The sequence below is a fragment of the Entelurus aequoreus genome, linkage group LG08 (assembly GCF_033978785.1).
Source record: "Entelurus aequoreus isolate RoL-2023_Sb linkage group LG08, RoL_Eaeq_v1.1, whole genome shotgun sequence".
Lineage (NCBI taxonomy): Eukaryota > Metazoa > Chordata > Actinopteri > Syngnathiformes > Syngnathidae > Entelurus > Entelurus aequoreus.
Genome location: NC_084738.1, coordinates 71,341,898 through 71,356,851, shown reverse-complemented (window position 1 = coordinate 71,356,851; position 14,954 = coordinate 71,341,898). Strand labels below are relative to the sequence as shown.

Below are 14,954 nucleotides of genomic sequence, written 5' to 3'. Positions count from 1 at the left end.
CCCCATTCCAGGTTGTTTTTGGAGAACCTGACTAAACCTATCTTTTATCAAAAATAGATTCAGCAATTAGTCTTATCGATCCGGCTCTCTCCAGGCAGAAAATGTTTACACTTTAAGCAAAACGCTTACCTTGTGATGCGCGCGTGCAGCACACTTTCTGCCTGACAGAGAGAGCGGGAGCGGCTGTCGACCTGTAGCTTCTAAACCATCTTGTTCGTGACGCCAATTTGTGTAGTGGATTGTCCGAAGCTTAAACAGGCAACACAAGTAGTTTAGTACAACAAATGTATTTACCCATTATCAGAAGTGCAGGTTGAATTAAGTTGGCCGTGCAGACAGACCACATGTTACTCCGGAGCAAACAAGACACACACAAGCCAAAATCACTGTCCAGTTCCGGTCTTCTGCCATTTTTTATATGTCTCTTGTTCGTCATTGTTTGTTATCTAAATGCGTCAATGTCTTTTATCTAGTGAGTCAATGTCTTTGTTTTCCCTATCTGTTCCATAACAACTCCAATCCTTTAGACAGTCAACACATTCTGTAGACAGGTTGGCACGACTTAACATTCACTTTTGTCCCACTGGCACAGAATAGAAGAGAAATTAAATGAGCGTACATTCTTATTAGACATGCAATATAGGTCAAAGGTCAGAAATTCTACTACAGTATATTTACTTGTTATATTTGGTTAGTATTCTTTTTGTAATCAGCCTGACCTTCCATCCATCCATTTTCTACCGCTTGTCCCTTTGGGTGTGGTGCTGGAGCCTATCTCAGCTGCAGTCTGGCGGAAGGCGGGGTACACCCTGGACAAGTCAGCAGTCATCACAGACAACATTCCCACTTAGCCTTGCTAATATATTGTGTGATCAACACATTAGACAAAGTTGTTAAGTAGCTTAGGTATAATTATTCAATACAATTCAAAGCAAGAGTAAGATTGCTAATTAATGTATTTATTATTATATATTTCTTCTCTCGCTTTGATAACTCTTTTTTTTTTTCCAGGTTTGGTTCCAGAACCGAAGGTCCAAAGAGCGACGGATGAAGCAGTTGAGCGCTTTGGGGGCCCGCAGGCACGCCTTCTTCAGGGGGCCGAGGAGGATGAGGCCCCTGGGTGGGAGGCTGGAGGACCCGGACATCCTGGGCCCCGCGGCGTACGGCTACTACGGAGGTGAGTTCAGGTTCCGGGCCAGGGCCTGTTGGCTCCCCGCTGCTCGGCCCGGCCATGAGAAAGTGTCAGCCTCATGCACTTTAGACGGGGTCTTCACCCACGAGTCCAGTCTTCTGAACGGCTCTTTGAAGTGAGTCATGGGAGCCAATCGTTTGGGAGCCCTTTTGATCAACATGCACATACAATATGTCTAAAACTATTACTTTTTCATTTTGTTTTGATTTTGAAGTCATTTTGTTCATTTATGTTGCATTCACTTTTATGGTTCATTGTTCTTATGTACACAAACATTTGGTATTTACATTTTTATTATTTCCTAAAATATTTATTTTAATGTTATTTAAAATATCAGTTTATTCTTACTTGTTTTGTGCATTTTTTATCTGTGTTATTAACACAACTACAACGTTCTTTAGGTCAGGGCATGGGTTCTCAAACTGTGGCTCCATCTAGTGGTACGCCAAAGAATCTCTTGATTAAAATACACTGTTTTAATTTCCCATATTTAAACACAGTGTTACTGTTCAAATCGTGTGTAGTGTTACAGTGACCACAAACATTAAATCTACTCGTTGAATAAAACCTCTGATTTGTTTTTAATGAGCACTACGGTACTTTATTTTAATGTTGTCATTATGGTGGTACTTAATGAATACTTAGGTCTACTACACTACTGTATTTAATGTTTTCATTATGGTGGTACTTAATGAATACTTAGGTCTACTACACTACTGTATTTAATGTTGTCATTATGGTGGTACTTAATGAATACTTAGGTCTACTACACTACTGTATTTAATGTTGTCATTATGGTGGTACTTAATGAATACTTAGGTCTACTACACTACTGTATTTAATGTTGTCATTATGGTGGTACTTAATGAATACTTAGGTCTACTACACTACTGTATTTAATGTTGTCATTATGGTGGTACTTAATGAATACTTAGGTCTACTACACTACTGTATTTAATGTTGTCATTATGGTGGTACTTAATGAATACTTAGGTCTACTACACTACTGTATTTAATGTTGTCATTATGGTGATACTTAATGAATACTTAGGTCTACTACACTACTGTATTTAATGTTGTCATTATGGTGGTACTTAATGAATACTTAGGTCTACTACACTACTGTATTTAATGTTGTCATTATGGTGGTACTTAATGAATACTTAGGTACAAGCAAAAAAAAATACAATTATTGCCGATATTTTGGAATAATGTTTGCAGTAATATTTGTGTAAATGTAAATAGATGATTGTGATCCACATCTTATCTTATAACGGCTAGCAGTTGCTAAAAGACATCAAATAAGAGTGAAGAAATAAGGACTGGTTGGTTTAAAGAAAGGGCTCCATAAATCCCATCTTCACTAAAGTTAGCCATTGTTGGTCACTTGTTTTGTCCTCAAATAGTGGACATCTTGAAAGCCATTTGAGATTGCATGTTTTAGTTGTGTGGACATGTGGAAGGCGACACTCTTGTTGTGACACGATGAATGCAAATTTGCTCTCCGAGGCTCAATGTCACTTCAAAAAAAGCAAAAAAAAGAAACAAACAGCATTTAGCAGTTTGACTTGTCACGGCTGAGAGGATCAAAGTGTTTATTCCAATCAGCCGCTTTGTAAACAAACAGGACGGCGGCGCTCCCGTGACACGTTATGCCGACACTTGGGCTTATCGGGAATATTTACACTTCTTCCCGGAGCTGAGAGGCAAACGTTTACGTCTGCAAGCGCCGAGCCAACGCTGGATTTGCCTGCTGCTCACTTTCATGACCACCACACTAAATGAGCAAAGACTTGAAGTCGTCACTTTCATGACGACCACGCTAAATGAGCAAAGACTTGAAGTCGTCACTTTCATGACCACCACGCTAAATGAGCAAAGACTTGAAGTCGTCACTTTCATGACGACCACGCTAAATGAGCAAAGACTTGAAGTCGTCACCTTCATGACGACCACGCTAAATGAGCAAAGACTTGAAGTCGTCACTTTCATGACGACCACGCTAAATGAGCAAAGACTTGAAGTCGTCACCTTCATGACGACCACGCTAAATGAGCAAAGACTTGAAGTCGTCACTTTCATGACGACCACGCTAAATGAGCAAAGACTTGAAGTCGTCACTTTCATGACGACCACGCTAAATGAGCAAAGACTTGAAGTCGTCACTTTCATGACGACCACGCTAAATGAGCAAAGACTTGAAGTCGTCACTTTCATGACGACCACGCTAAATGAGCAAAGACTTGAAGTCGTCACTTTCATGACCACCACGCTAAATGAGCAAAGACTTGAAGTCGTCACCTTCATGACCACCACGCTAAATGAGCAAAGACTTGAAGTCGTCACTTTCATGACGACCACGCTAAATGAGCAAAGACTTGAAGTCGTCACCTTCATGACGACCACGCTAAATGAGCAAAGACTTGAAGTCGTCACCTTCATGACGACCACGCTAAATGAGCAAAGACTTGAAGTCGTCACCTTCATGACGACCACGCTAAATGAGCAAAGACTTGAAGTCGTCACCTTCATGACGACCACGCTAAATGAGCAAAGACTTGAAGTCGTCACCTTCATGACGACCACGCTAAATGAGCAAAGACTTGAAGTCGTCACCTTCATGACGACCACGCTAAATGAGCAAAGACTTGAAGTCGTCACTTTCATGACGACCACGCTAAATGAGCAAAGACTTGAAGTCGTCACCTTCATGACGACCACGCTAAATGAGCAAAGACTTGAAGTCGTCACTTTCATGACGACCACGCTAAATGAGCAAAGACTTGAAGTCGTCACTTTCATGACGACCACGCTAAATGAGCAAAGACTTGAAGTCGTCACTTTCATGACGACCACGCTAAATGAGCAAAGACTTGAAGTCGTCACTTTCATGACCACCACGCTAAATGAGCAAAGACTTGAAGTCGTCACCTTCATGACCACCACGCTAAATGAGCAAAGACTTGAAGTCGTCACTTTCATGACGACCACGCTAAATGAGCAAAGACTTGAAGTCGTCACCTTCATGACGACCACGCTAAATGAGCAAAGACTTGAAGTCGTCACCTTCATGACGACCACGCTAAATGAGCAAAGACTTGAAGTCGTCACCTTCATGACGACCACGCTAAATGAGCAAAGACTTGAAGTCGTCACCTTCATGACGACCACGCTAAATGAGCAAAGACTTGAAGTCGTCACCTTCATGACGACCACGCTAAATGAGCAAAGACTTGAAGTCGTCACTTTCATGACCACCACACTAAATGAGCAAAGACTTGAAGTCGTCACTTTCATGACTACCACGCTAAATGAGCAAAGACTTGAAGTCGTCACTTTCATGACGACCACGCTAAATGAGCAAAGACTTGAAGTCGTCACCTTCATGACGACCACGCTAAATGAGCAAAGACTTGAAGTCATCACTTTCATGACGACCACGCTAAATGAGCAAAGACTTGAAGTCGTCACTTTCATGACGACCACGCTAAATGAGCAAAGACTTGAAGTCGTCACTTTCATGACCACCACGCTAAATGAGCAAAGACTTGAAGTCGTCACTTTCATGACCACCACGCTAAATGAGCAAAGACTTGAAGTCGTCACTTTCATGACGACCACGCTAAATGAGCAAAGACTTGAAGTCGTCACCTTCATGACGACCACGCTAAATGAGCAAAGACTTGAAGTCGTCACCTTCATGACGACCACGCTAAATGAGCAAAGACTTGAAGTCGTCACCTTCATGACGACCACGCTAAATGAGCAAAGACTTGAAGTCGTCACCTTCATGACGACCACGCTAAATGAGCAAAGACTTGAAGTCGTCACCTTCATGACGACCACGCTAAATGAGCAAAGACTTGAAGTCGTCACTTTCATGACCACCACACTAAATGAGCAAAGACTTGAAGTCGTCACTTTCATGACTACCACGCTAAATGAGCAAAGACTTGAAGTCGTCACTTTCATGACGACCACGCTAAATGAGCAAAGACTTGAAGTCGTCACCTTCATGACGACCACGCTAAATGAGCAAAGACTTGAAGTCGTCACCTTCATGACGACCACGCTAAATGAGCAAAGACTTGAAGTCGTCACTTTCATGACCACCACGCTAAATGAGCAAAGACTTGAAGTCGTCACTTTCATGACGACCACGCTAAATGAGCAAAGACTTGAAGTCGTCACCTTCATGACGACCACGCTAAATGAGCAAAGACTTGAAGTCGTCACTTTCATGACGACCACGCTAAATGAGCAAAGACTTGAAGTCGTCACCTTCATGACGACCACGCTAAATGAGCAAAGACTTGAAGTCGTCACCTTCATGACGACCACGCTAAATGAGCAAAGACTTGAAGTCGTCACTTTCATGACGACCACGCTAAATGAGCAAAGACTTGAAGTCGTCACCTTCATGACGACCACGCTAAATGAGCAAAGACTTGAAGTCGTCACTTTCATGACCACCACGCTAAATGAGCAAAGACTTGAAGTCGTCACCTTCATGACCACCACGCTAAATGAGCAAAGACTTGAAGTCGTCACTTTCATGACCACCACGCTAAATGAGCAAAGACTTGAAGTCGTCACCTTCATGACGACCACGCTAAATGAGCAAAGACTTGAAGTCGTCACTTTCATGACCACCACGCTAAATGAGCAAAGACTTGAAGTCGTCACTTTCATGACGACCACGCTAAATGAGCAAAGACTTGAAGTCGTCACCTTCATGACGACCACGCTAAATGAGCAAAGACTTGAAGTCGTCACCTTCATGACCACCACACTAAATGAGCAAAGACTTGAAGTCGTCACTTTCATGACCACCACGCTAAATGAGCAAAGACTTGAAGTCGTCACTTTCATGACCACCACGCTAAATGAGCAAAGACTTGAAGTCGTTGCCTTCATGACGACCACGCTAAATGAGCAAAGACTTGAAGTCGTCACTCGTGGGCTTCCTTTCCCGCTGACAGCAGCGACTCGTCAATCACGCAACTCACGCTCACCATTTAAAGCAACCTTTTGTATTCCATCAATCTAACCTACCTTTTTTCTAAACACCATTTTGTAGTGACTGAAGTCAATTTAAAGTCCTCAATGACTTTGACGTATGCTTTTGTAAATATCGCAGAAAGTTAGGACTTTAACAAACTCAACGTTCGTGTCTTCGTGAACATTGTTCAACATTTAAAGGTGTTATATGTAGTAATGGGGCCACAAATGTAGTAATGGGGCCACAAATGTTACTGCAATTCTCTAGTCCCCTCCCACTCTCCATGACTGACGTTCATACTGTATATAATATACAGTATTTCATACTTTGATGTACTCTCTCCATGACTGAGGTTCATATATAATATACAGTATTTCATACTTTGATGTACTCTCTCCATGACTGAGGTTCATATATAATATACAGTATTTCATACTTTGATGTACTCTCTCCATGACTGATGTTCATATATAATATACAGTATTTCATACTTTGATGTACTCTCTCCATGACTGAGGTTCATATATAATAAACAGTATTTGATATGGCATAGGCCTACTTTGATGGCAAGCCAAGGGCAACAGTAAAATGACATTTGGATCAGCATAACTCCATGTTGCATCCAACCTGACGCACGGCATTCTCTTCCATGTCCGCACATCACCATCTTTAGTGCAGAGTGACATTCTATGAGACAACTCACGTTACGCAGCAATCATATAGCCTGTGTCAATACACACACGTCATGCATTATGTTGTGCCAAGCAAATACCAGCCCATATGTGTCTGATGCACACACACTACCATATGTGTCTGATGCACACACACTACCATATGTGTCTGATGCACACACACTACCATATTTGTCTGATGCACACACACTACCATATGTGTCTGATGCACACACACTACCATATGTGTCTGATGCACACACACTACCATATGTGTCTGATGCACACACACTACCATATGTGTCTGATGCACACACACTACCATATGTGTCTGATGCACACACACTACCATATGTGTCTGATGCACACACACTACCATATGTGTCTGATGCACACACACTACCATATGTGTCTGATGCACACACACTACCATATGTGTCTGATCCACACACACTACCATATGTGTCTGATGCACACACACTACCATATGTGTCTGATGCACACACACTACCATATGTGTCTGATGCACACACACTACCATATGTGTCTGATGCACACACACTACCATATGTGTCTGATGCACACACACTACCATATGTGCCTGATGCACACACACTACCATATGTGTCTGATGCACACACACTACCATATGTGTCTGATGCACACACACTACCATATGTGCCTGATGCACACACACTACCATATGTGTCTGATGCACACACACTACCATATGTGTCTGATGCACACACACTACCATATGTGTCTGATGCACACACACTACCATATGTGTCTGATGCACACACACTACCATATGTGTCTGATGCACACACACTACCATATGTGTCTGATGCACACACACTACCATATGTGTCTGATGCACACACACTACCATATGTGTCTGATGCACACACACTACCATATGTGTCTGATGCACACACACTACCATATGTGTCTGATGCACACACACTACCATATGTGTCTGATGCACACACACTACCATATGTGTCTGATGCACACACACTACCATATGTGTCTGATGCACACACACTACCATATGTGCCTGATGCACACACACTACCATATGTGCCTGATGCACACACACTACCATATGTGTCTGATGCACACACACTACCATATGTGTCTGATGCACACACACTACCATATGTGTCTGATGCACACACACTACCATATGTGTCTGATGCACACACACTACCATATGTGTCTGATGCACACACACTACCATATGTGTCTGATGCACACACACTACCATATGTGCCTGATGCACACACACTACCATATGTGCCTGATGCACACACACTACCATATGTGTCTGATGCACACACTACCATATGTGTCTGATGCACACACACTACCATATGTGTCTGATGCACACACTACCATATGTGTCTGATGCACACACTACCATATGTGCCTGATGCACACACACTACCACAAACCGCAATTAGCTGTGCTAATGTTGGAAGCATTTCCTCAGCATATTGAGAAGGAAACAAGCACTGACACTACACATATCCAGATAGCTTTTATTTGTACTAAATACATGTTGTCCTTTTAGCTGGATGACACATGGACATACATGCTAACTAGCATAAGTTAGCATGTAAGTCCACGTGTCATTGACTGGGCTAGCATGCTAACCATGGTTGCAGGAACAAACTATCTTTGGTAGACAAGATCATAGACTGTATTGGACAACAAAGTTGACATACCAAATGTACATTTCCATTTATCACAAGTAATAAGACAACTGACTGACCTGTAAGGAGAAAATGAGCAAGAATGGCAACTTGAATAATTAACGAACATACGTTTTTGTAAGCTTGGTCTAATTGTCATTTTGTACAAATAAAGAATATATATCCGATTTTTTAACGGAACTCACATACACGTTTTACGCAAACAATAGAGCCAACATTAAAGAGTCGTAGATGAACATAATCTAATTCTATTCAAATTTGGAGATCGTTTATTCCTCAGTTCAACTTTTATTATTTTTGTAAAACCAAATATATTTTAATTTTCAACAAATGTTTTTGTAATTTAAAGTTACATTTGTTCTTGTGCACACCAACAACTGTTTTGTAATGACTGAAGTCAATATCAAGTCCTCAGTGAGCTTGACATATGTTTTGTAAACATGGCAGAGAGTTACGTCTTTAACTGAACGTTAGTGTTTTCCTAAATATTGTTTTGTAAACATGGCAGAGTTACGTCTTAAACTGAACGTTAGTGTTTTCCTAAATATTGTTTTGTAAACATGGCAGAGAGTTACGTCTTTAACTGAACGTTAGTGTTTTCCTAAATATTGTTTTGTAAACATGGCAGAGGGTTACGTCTTTAACTGAACGTTAGTGTTTTCCTAAATATTGTTTTGTAAACATGGCAGAGAGTTACGTCTTTAACTGAACGTTAGTGTTTTCCTAAATATTGTTTTGTAAACATGGCAGAGTTACGTCTTTAACTGAACGTTAGTGTTTTCCTAAATATTGTTTTGTAAACATGGCAGAGAGTTACGTCTTTAACTGAACGTTAGTGTTTTCCTAAATATTGTTTTGTAAACATGGCAGAGTTACGTCTTTAACTGAACGTTAGTGTTTTCCTAAATATTGTTTTGTAAACATGGCAGAGTTACGTCTTTAACTGAACGTTAGTGTTTTCCTAAATATTGTTTTGTAAACATGGCAGAGAGTTACGTCTTTAACTGAACGTTAGTGTTTTCCTAAATATTGTTTTGTAAACATGGCAGAGGGTTACGTCTTTAACTGAACGTTAGTGTTTTCCTAAATATTGTTTTGTAAACATGGCAGAGTTACGTCTTAAACTGAACGTTAGTGTTTTCCTAAATATTGTTTTGTAAACATGGCAGAGAGTTACGTCTTTAACTGAACGTTAGTGTTTTCCTAAATATTGTTTTGTAAACATGGCAGAGGGTTACGTCTTTAACTGAACGTTAGTGTTTTCCTAAATATTGTTTTGTAAACATGGCAGAGTTACGTCTTAAACTGAACGTTAGTGTTTTCCTAAATACTGGCAAGAGGCAGATTGGCCGTCCCCAGCTGCGTTACAAGGACGTCTGCAAACAAGACCTCAAGTCTTTTGTCATCAGCCCCGACAGCTGGGAAGATGCAGCCCAGGACCGCCTTCAGTGGCAGCAGGCACTCCGCAGCGGGCTGCTCAAGTCAGAAACCACCCTGGCCCAACACCATGAGGCTAAGAGGGCAACGAGAAAGAAACAGGGCTCTGCGACCCCGGCAACATCTATGGGAGCGGTCTGGATATGTGACATCTGCGGCCGGGAATGTCTCTCACGAATTGGCCTACACAGCCACAGGAGACGCTGCGACAAGACCTGACTCCGAGGCACAGGAAATCAATGGTCTTCCGAGACTGCGATGCCGATGATGAGGATGTTTTGTAAACATGGCAGACAGTTACGTCTTTAACTGAATGTTAGTGTTTTCCTAAATATTGTTTTGTAAACATGGCAGAGAGTTACGTCTTTAACTGAACGTTAGTGTTTTCCTAAATATTGTTTTGTAAACATGGCAGAGAGTTACGTCTTTAACTGAACGTTAGTGTTTTCCTAAATATTGTTTTGTAAACATGGCAGAGAGTTACGTCTTTAACTGAACGTTAGTGTTTTCCTAAATATTGTTTTGTAAACATGGCAGAGAGTTACGTCTTTAACTGAACGTTAGTGTTTTCCTAAATATTGTTTTGTAAACATGGCAGAGTTACGTCTTTAACTGAACGTTAGTGTTTTCCTAAATATTGTTTTGTAAACATGGCAGAGAGTTACGTCTTTAACTGAACGTTAGTGTTTTCCTAAATATTGTTTTGTAAACATGGCAGAGAGTTACGTCTTTAACTGAACGTTAGTGTTTTCCTAAATATTGTTTTGTAAACATGGCAGAGAGTTACGTCTTTAACTGAACGTTAGTGTTTTCCTAAATATTGTTTTGTAAACATTGCAGACAGTTACGTCTTTGACTGAACATTAGTGTTTTCCTAAATATTGTTTTGTAAACATGGCAGAGGGTTACGTCTTTAACTGAACATTAGTGTTTTCCTAAATATTGTTTTGTAAACATGGCAGACAGTTACGTCTTTAACTGAACGTTAGTGTTTTCCTAAATATTGTTTTGTAAACATGGCAGAGAGTTACGTATTTAACTGAACGTTAGTGTTTTCCTAAATATTGTTTTGTAAACATTGCAGAGGGTTACGTCTTTAACTGAACGTTAGTGTTTTCCTAAATATTGTTTTGTAAACATGGCAGAGGGTTACGTCTTTAACTGAACATTAGTGTTTTCCTAAATATTGTTTTGTAAACATGGCAGACAGTTACGTCTTTAACTGAACGTTAGTGTTTTCCTAAATATTGTTTTGTAAACATGGCAGAGAGTTACGTCTTTGACTGAACATTAGTGTTTTCCTAAATATTGTTCTGTAAACATGGCAGAGGGTTACGTCTTTAACTGAACGTTAGTGTTTTCCTAAATATTGTTTTGTAAACATGGCAGAGGGTTACGTCTTTAACTGAACATTAGTGTTTTCCTAAATATTGTTTTGTAAACATGGCAGACAGTTACGTCTTTAACTGAACGTTAGTGTTTTCCTAAATATTGTTTTGTAAACATGGCAGAGAGTTACGTATTTAACTGAACGTTAGTGTTTTCCTAAATATTGTTTTGTAAACATTGCAGACAGTTACGTCTTTGACTGAACATTAGTGTTTTCCTAAATATTGTTCTGTAAACATGGCAGAGGGTTACGTCTTTAACTGAACGTTAGTGTTTTCCTAAATATTGTTTTGTAAACATGGCAGAGGGTTACGTCTTTAACTGAACGTTAGTGTTTTCCTAAATATTGTTCTGTAAACATGGCAGAGGGTTACGTCTTTAACTGAACGTTAGTGTTTTCCTAAATATTGTTTTGTAAACATGGCAGAGGGTTACGTCTTTAATTGAACGTTAGTTTTTCCTAAACATTGATGAAAATGTTCTCTTTAGGGAATATATGTTTTTGCTAGCCTGTGAGTCTCAGATAGACAGACAACATTCACACTCTAGGGACCATTTAGTGTTGCCAAGCAACCTATCCCCCTTTGGAGGTGGGAGGGGCCTATCCCCAGGTGCATGTCTTTGGAGGTGGGAGGGGCCTATCCCCAGGTGCATGTCTTTGGAGGTGGGAGGGGCCTATCCCCAGGTGCATGTCTTTGGAGGAGGGAGGGGCCTATACCCAGGTGCATGTCTTTGGAGGTGGGAGGGGCCTATCCCCAGGTGCATGTCTTTGGAGGTGGGAGGGGCCTATCCCCAGGTGCATGTCTTTGGAGGTGGGAGGGGCCTATCCCCAGGTGCATGTCTTTGGAGGTGTGAGGAAGCCGGAGTAGAACCCCCACAGTCACGGAGAGAACATGCAAACTCCACACAGAAAGATCCCGAGCCCGGGATTGAGCTCACGACTACTCAGGACCTTCGTATTGTGAGGCAGACGCACTAACCCCTCTGCCACCGTGCTGCTTAAAATATACAATCATTGATTTTACAGTGCCTTACTGTAATTTGAAAAAAGGTAGGCCTTTTGTATTTACCATCACGTGTATGGTTGTTTTACAGTGCCTTACTGTTACTGTTTTTACCCACTGTTGTTTTTACAGTAAAATGCTGGCGACTGAGCTGCCTGCTGTTTTTTTTAACTTTTTTTTTTTTTTACTGTAAAATCTATGGTTGTTTTACAGTGCGTTACTGTGAAATAAAAAAAAAGGCACTACTTTTTTCATGGTAAAATTCTGTTAACAAAGCTGCCAGGTTTTTTTTTTACTGTAAATGATGTGGTTGTTTTTACAGTGCATTACTGTGAAATAATAAAAAAAAGGTACCACTTTTTTACTGTAAAATGTGGGTAACTTTGCTGCCATTTTTTTTACTGTAAATACTACATTTGCTTTTTCAGTGCATTACCTTGAGATTTTAAAAAAAGGTACCACTTTTTACTGTAAAAATCCGGTAACTAAACTGCCAGATTATTTACTGTAAAATCTATGCTTGTTGTTTTTACAGTGCCTCACTGTAAATAAAAACAACTGTGGTACTGCTGTTTTTACAGTAAAATTCTGGCGACAGACCTGACAGTTTTTGTTTTTTTACTGTAAAATCTATGCTTGTTGTCTTTACAGTGCCTTACTGTAAATAAGAAAAACTGTGCCACTGTGATTTTTACGGTAACATTCTGCCAACTGGGCTGTACTGTAAAATGTAAAAATGTTTAAACACCTGAAGGCAGTGCATACATGGATGTGGAGGCCACACACACACACACACACACGCACACACACACACACACACACACACACACACAATAATGACAGTACCCTTGTCCCCCCCCCCAGAGTACCAAGGAGACTACCACACACACACACACACACACACACACACACACACACAATAATGACAGTACCCTTGTCCCCCCCCAGAGTACCAAGGACACTACTACTACTACACACACACACACACATACACACACACACACACACACACACACACAATAATTGAGACCCTTGTGCCCTCCCCCAGAGTACCAAGGAGACTACTACGGGCCGGCCAGCAACTACGACTTCTTCCCCCACGGCCCCCCCTCCTCGCAGGCCCAGTCCCCGGCCGAGTCGCCCTACATCCTGGGGGCCGGCGCCATGGAGGCCTCGGACGACCAAAGGTTCACAGACATGATCTCCCACCCCGAGACCCCCAGCCCCGAGCCGGGCTCCCTGCAGGCCGGGCCGGGCGAGGCATACGGGGGCGGGCCCAGTCCCCCCTTCAACTCCAGCTACAGCGCCCCCATGTCCCACCAAGGCTCCGAGATGGGAGAGGCGGCGGCCTGGTAGACCGAGGACCACCACACCATGCCCCACCAAGGCTTCGAGATGGGGGAGGCGGCGGCCTGGTAGACAGAGGAACACCACGCCATGCCCCATCAAGGCTCCGAGATGGGGGAGGCGGCGGCCTGGTAGACCGAGGAACACCACACAAGGCTGGACTGGAATTATTTCACTCCAAAAAAAAACCGCTGAATTGGTTCCATTTAGCACATTTCAACTCAAATTTGACACCAAAGGGACTTTTTCTTTATTTGAAAAAAAAAGAAAGGCTGGGGGCCAAATTTCACTTTTTGTGTTTGCTCTCTGCTTCTTCGGCGTCAAAGCGGAATGAATATTGTAGAATATTGTCATTGCAAGGGGGCGTGTGTACCTTGATTGGCACACTTCATGTGTGTGTGTGTGTGGGGGGGGGGGGGGGGGGTAGTTGTGACCTTCCCTTTTGTCAGGGGCCCTTTTTCAAAAGACATCTTTTCATGGAAATCATTTCCAAAGCCATAATAGAGAATCTCCTTGAACAGCTGAGGTCTGCCGCCTCTTAAAGGGGCCGAACAAAAGAAGGGGGCCACGCAACATCTGTGGAGGGCCGCACCCGCACCCGCACCCGCTCCCCCCCCCCTACCCCCCCACTTTTTGGGACTGAGGGCACCCAGGCCACCGTCGCCACCTAGCGACTGAAAGTGTCATTGCCACACAACTATGTCTTGGACTCAAAACTCTTCTGTGTGTGTGTGCGTGCGTGCGTGCGTGCGTGCGTGCGTGTGTGCGTGTGAATGTGTGTGTGCGTGCGTGTGTGTGTGTGAATGTGTGCGTGCGTGCGTGTGTGCGTGTGAATGTGTGCGTGCGTGCGTGTGTGCGTGTGAATGTGTGCGTGCGTGCGTGTGTGTGCGTGCGCCTGGCTTGTACACTTTGTTTGTAAATACGCTGGTAATAAAAGTGTCTCTTACAACTTGATGGAGCATTTTTGATGATTTAGAAAGATTTAGTGGTGCAAAAGTCCATCCAGATTTAGTGGTGCAAAAGTCCATCCAGATTTAGTGGTGCAAAAGTCCATCCAGATTTAGTGGTGCAAAAGTCCATCCAGATTTAGTGGTGCAAAAGTCCATCCAGATTTAGTGGTGCAAAAGTCCATCCAGATTTAGTGGTGCAAAAGTCCATCCAGATTTAGTGGTGCAAAACTCCATCCAGATTTAG

At 42.2% G+C, this 14,954-nt stretch overlaps 1 protein-coding gene across 1 annotated transcript in view; it reads left to right on the top strand.

Annotated features, from left to right (window-relative positions):
• LOC133655201 (LIM/homeobox protein Lhx5-like) overlaps positions 1-14,171 on the top strand; it is a 50,814-nt gene extending 36,643 nt beyond the window's left edge. Inside the window, exons 4-5 of the mRNA XM_062055153.1 lie at positions 1,012-1,177; positions 13,462-14,171. Coding sequence (XP_061911137.1) covers positions 1,012-1,177; positions 13,462-13,769 — 474 coding nt within the window. The 3' untranslated portion in view covers positions 13,770-14,171. The remainder of the gene's footprint in view (positions 1-1,011; positions 1,178-13,461) is intronic.
• Positions 14,172-14,954: the final 783 nt, after the last annotated feature.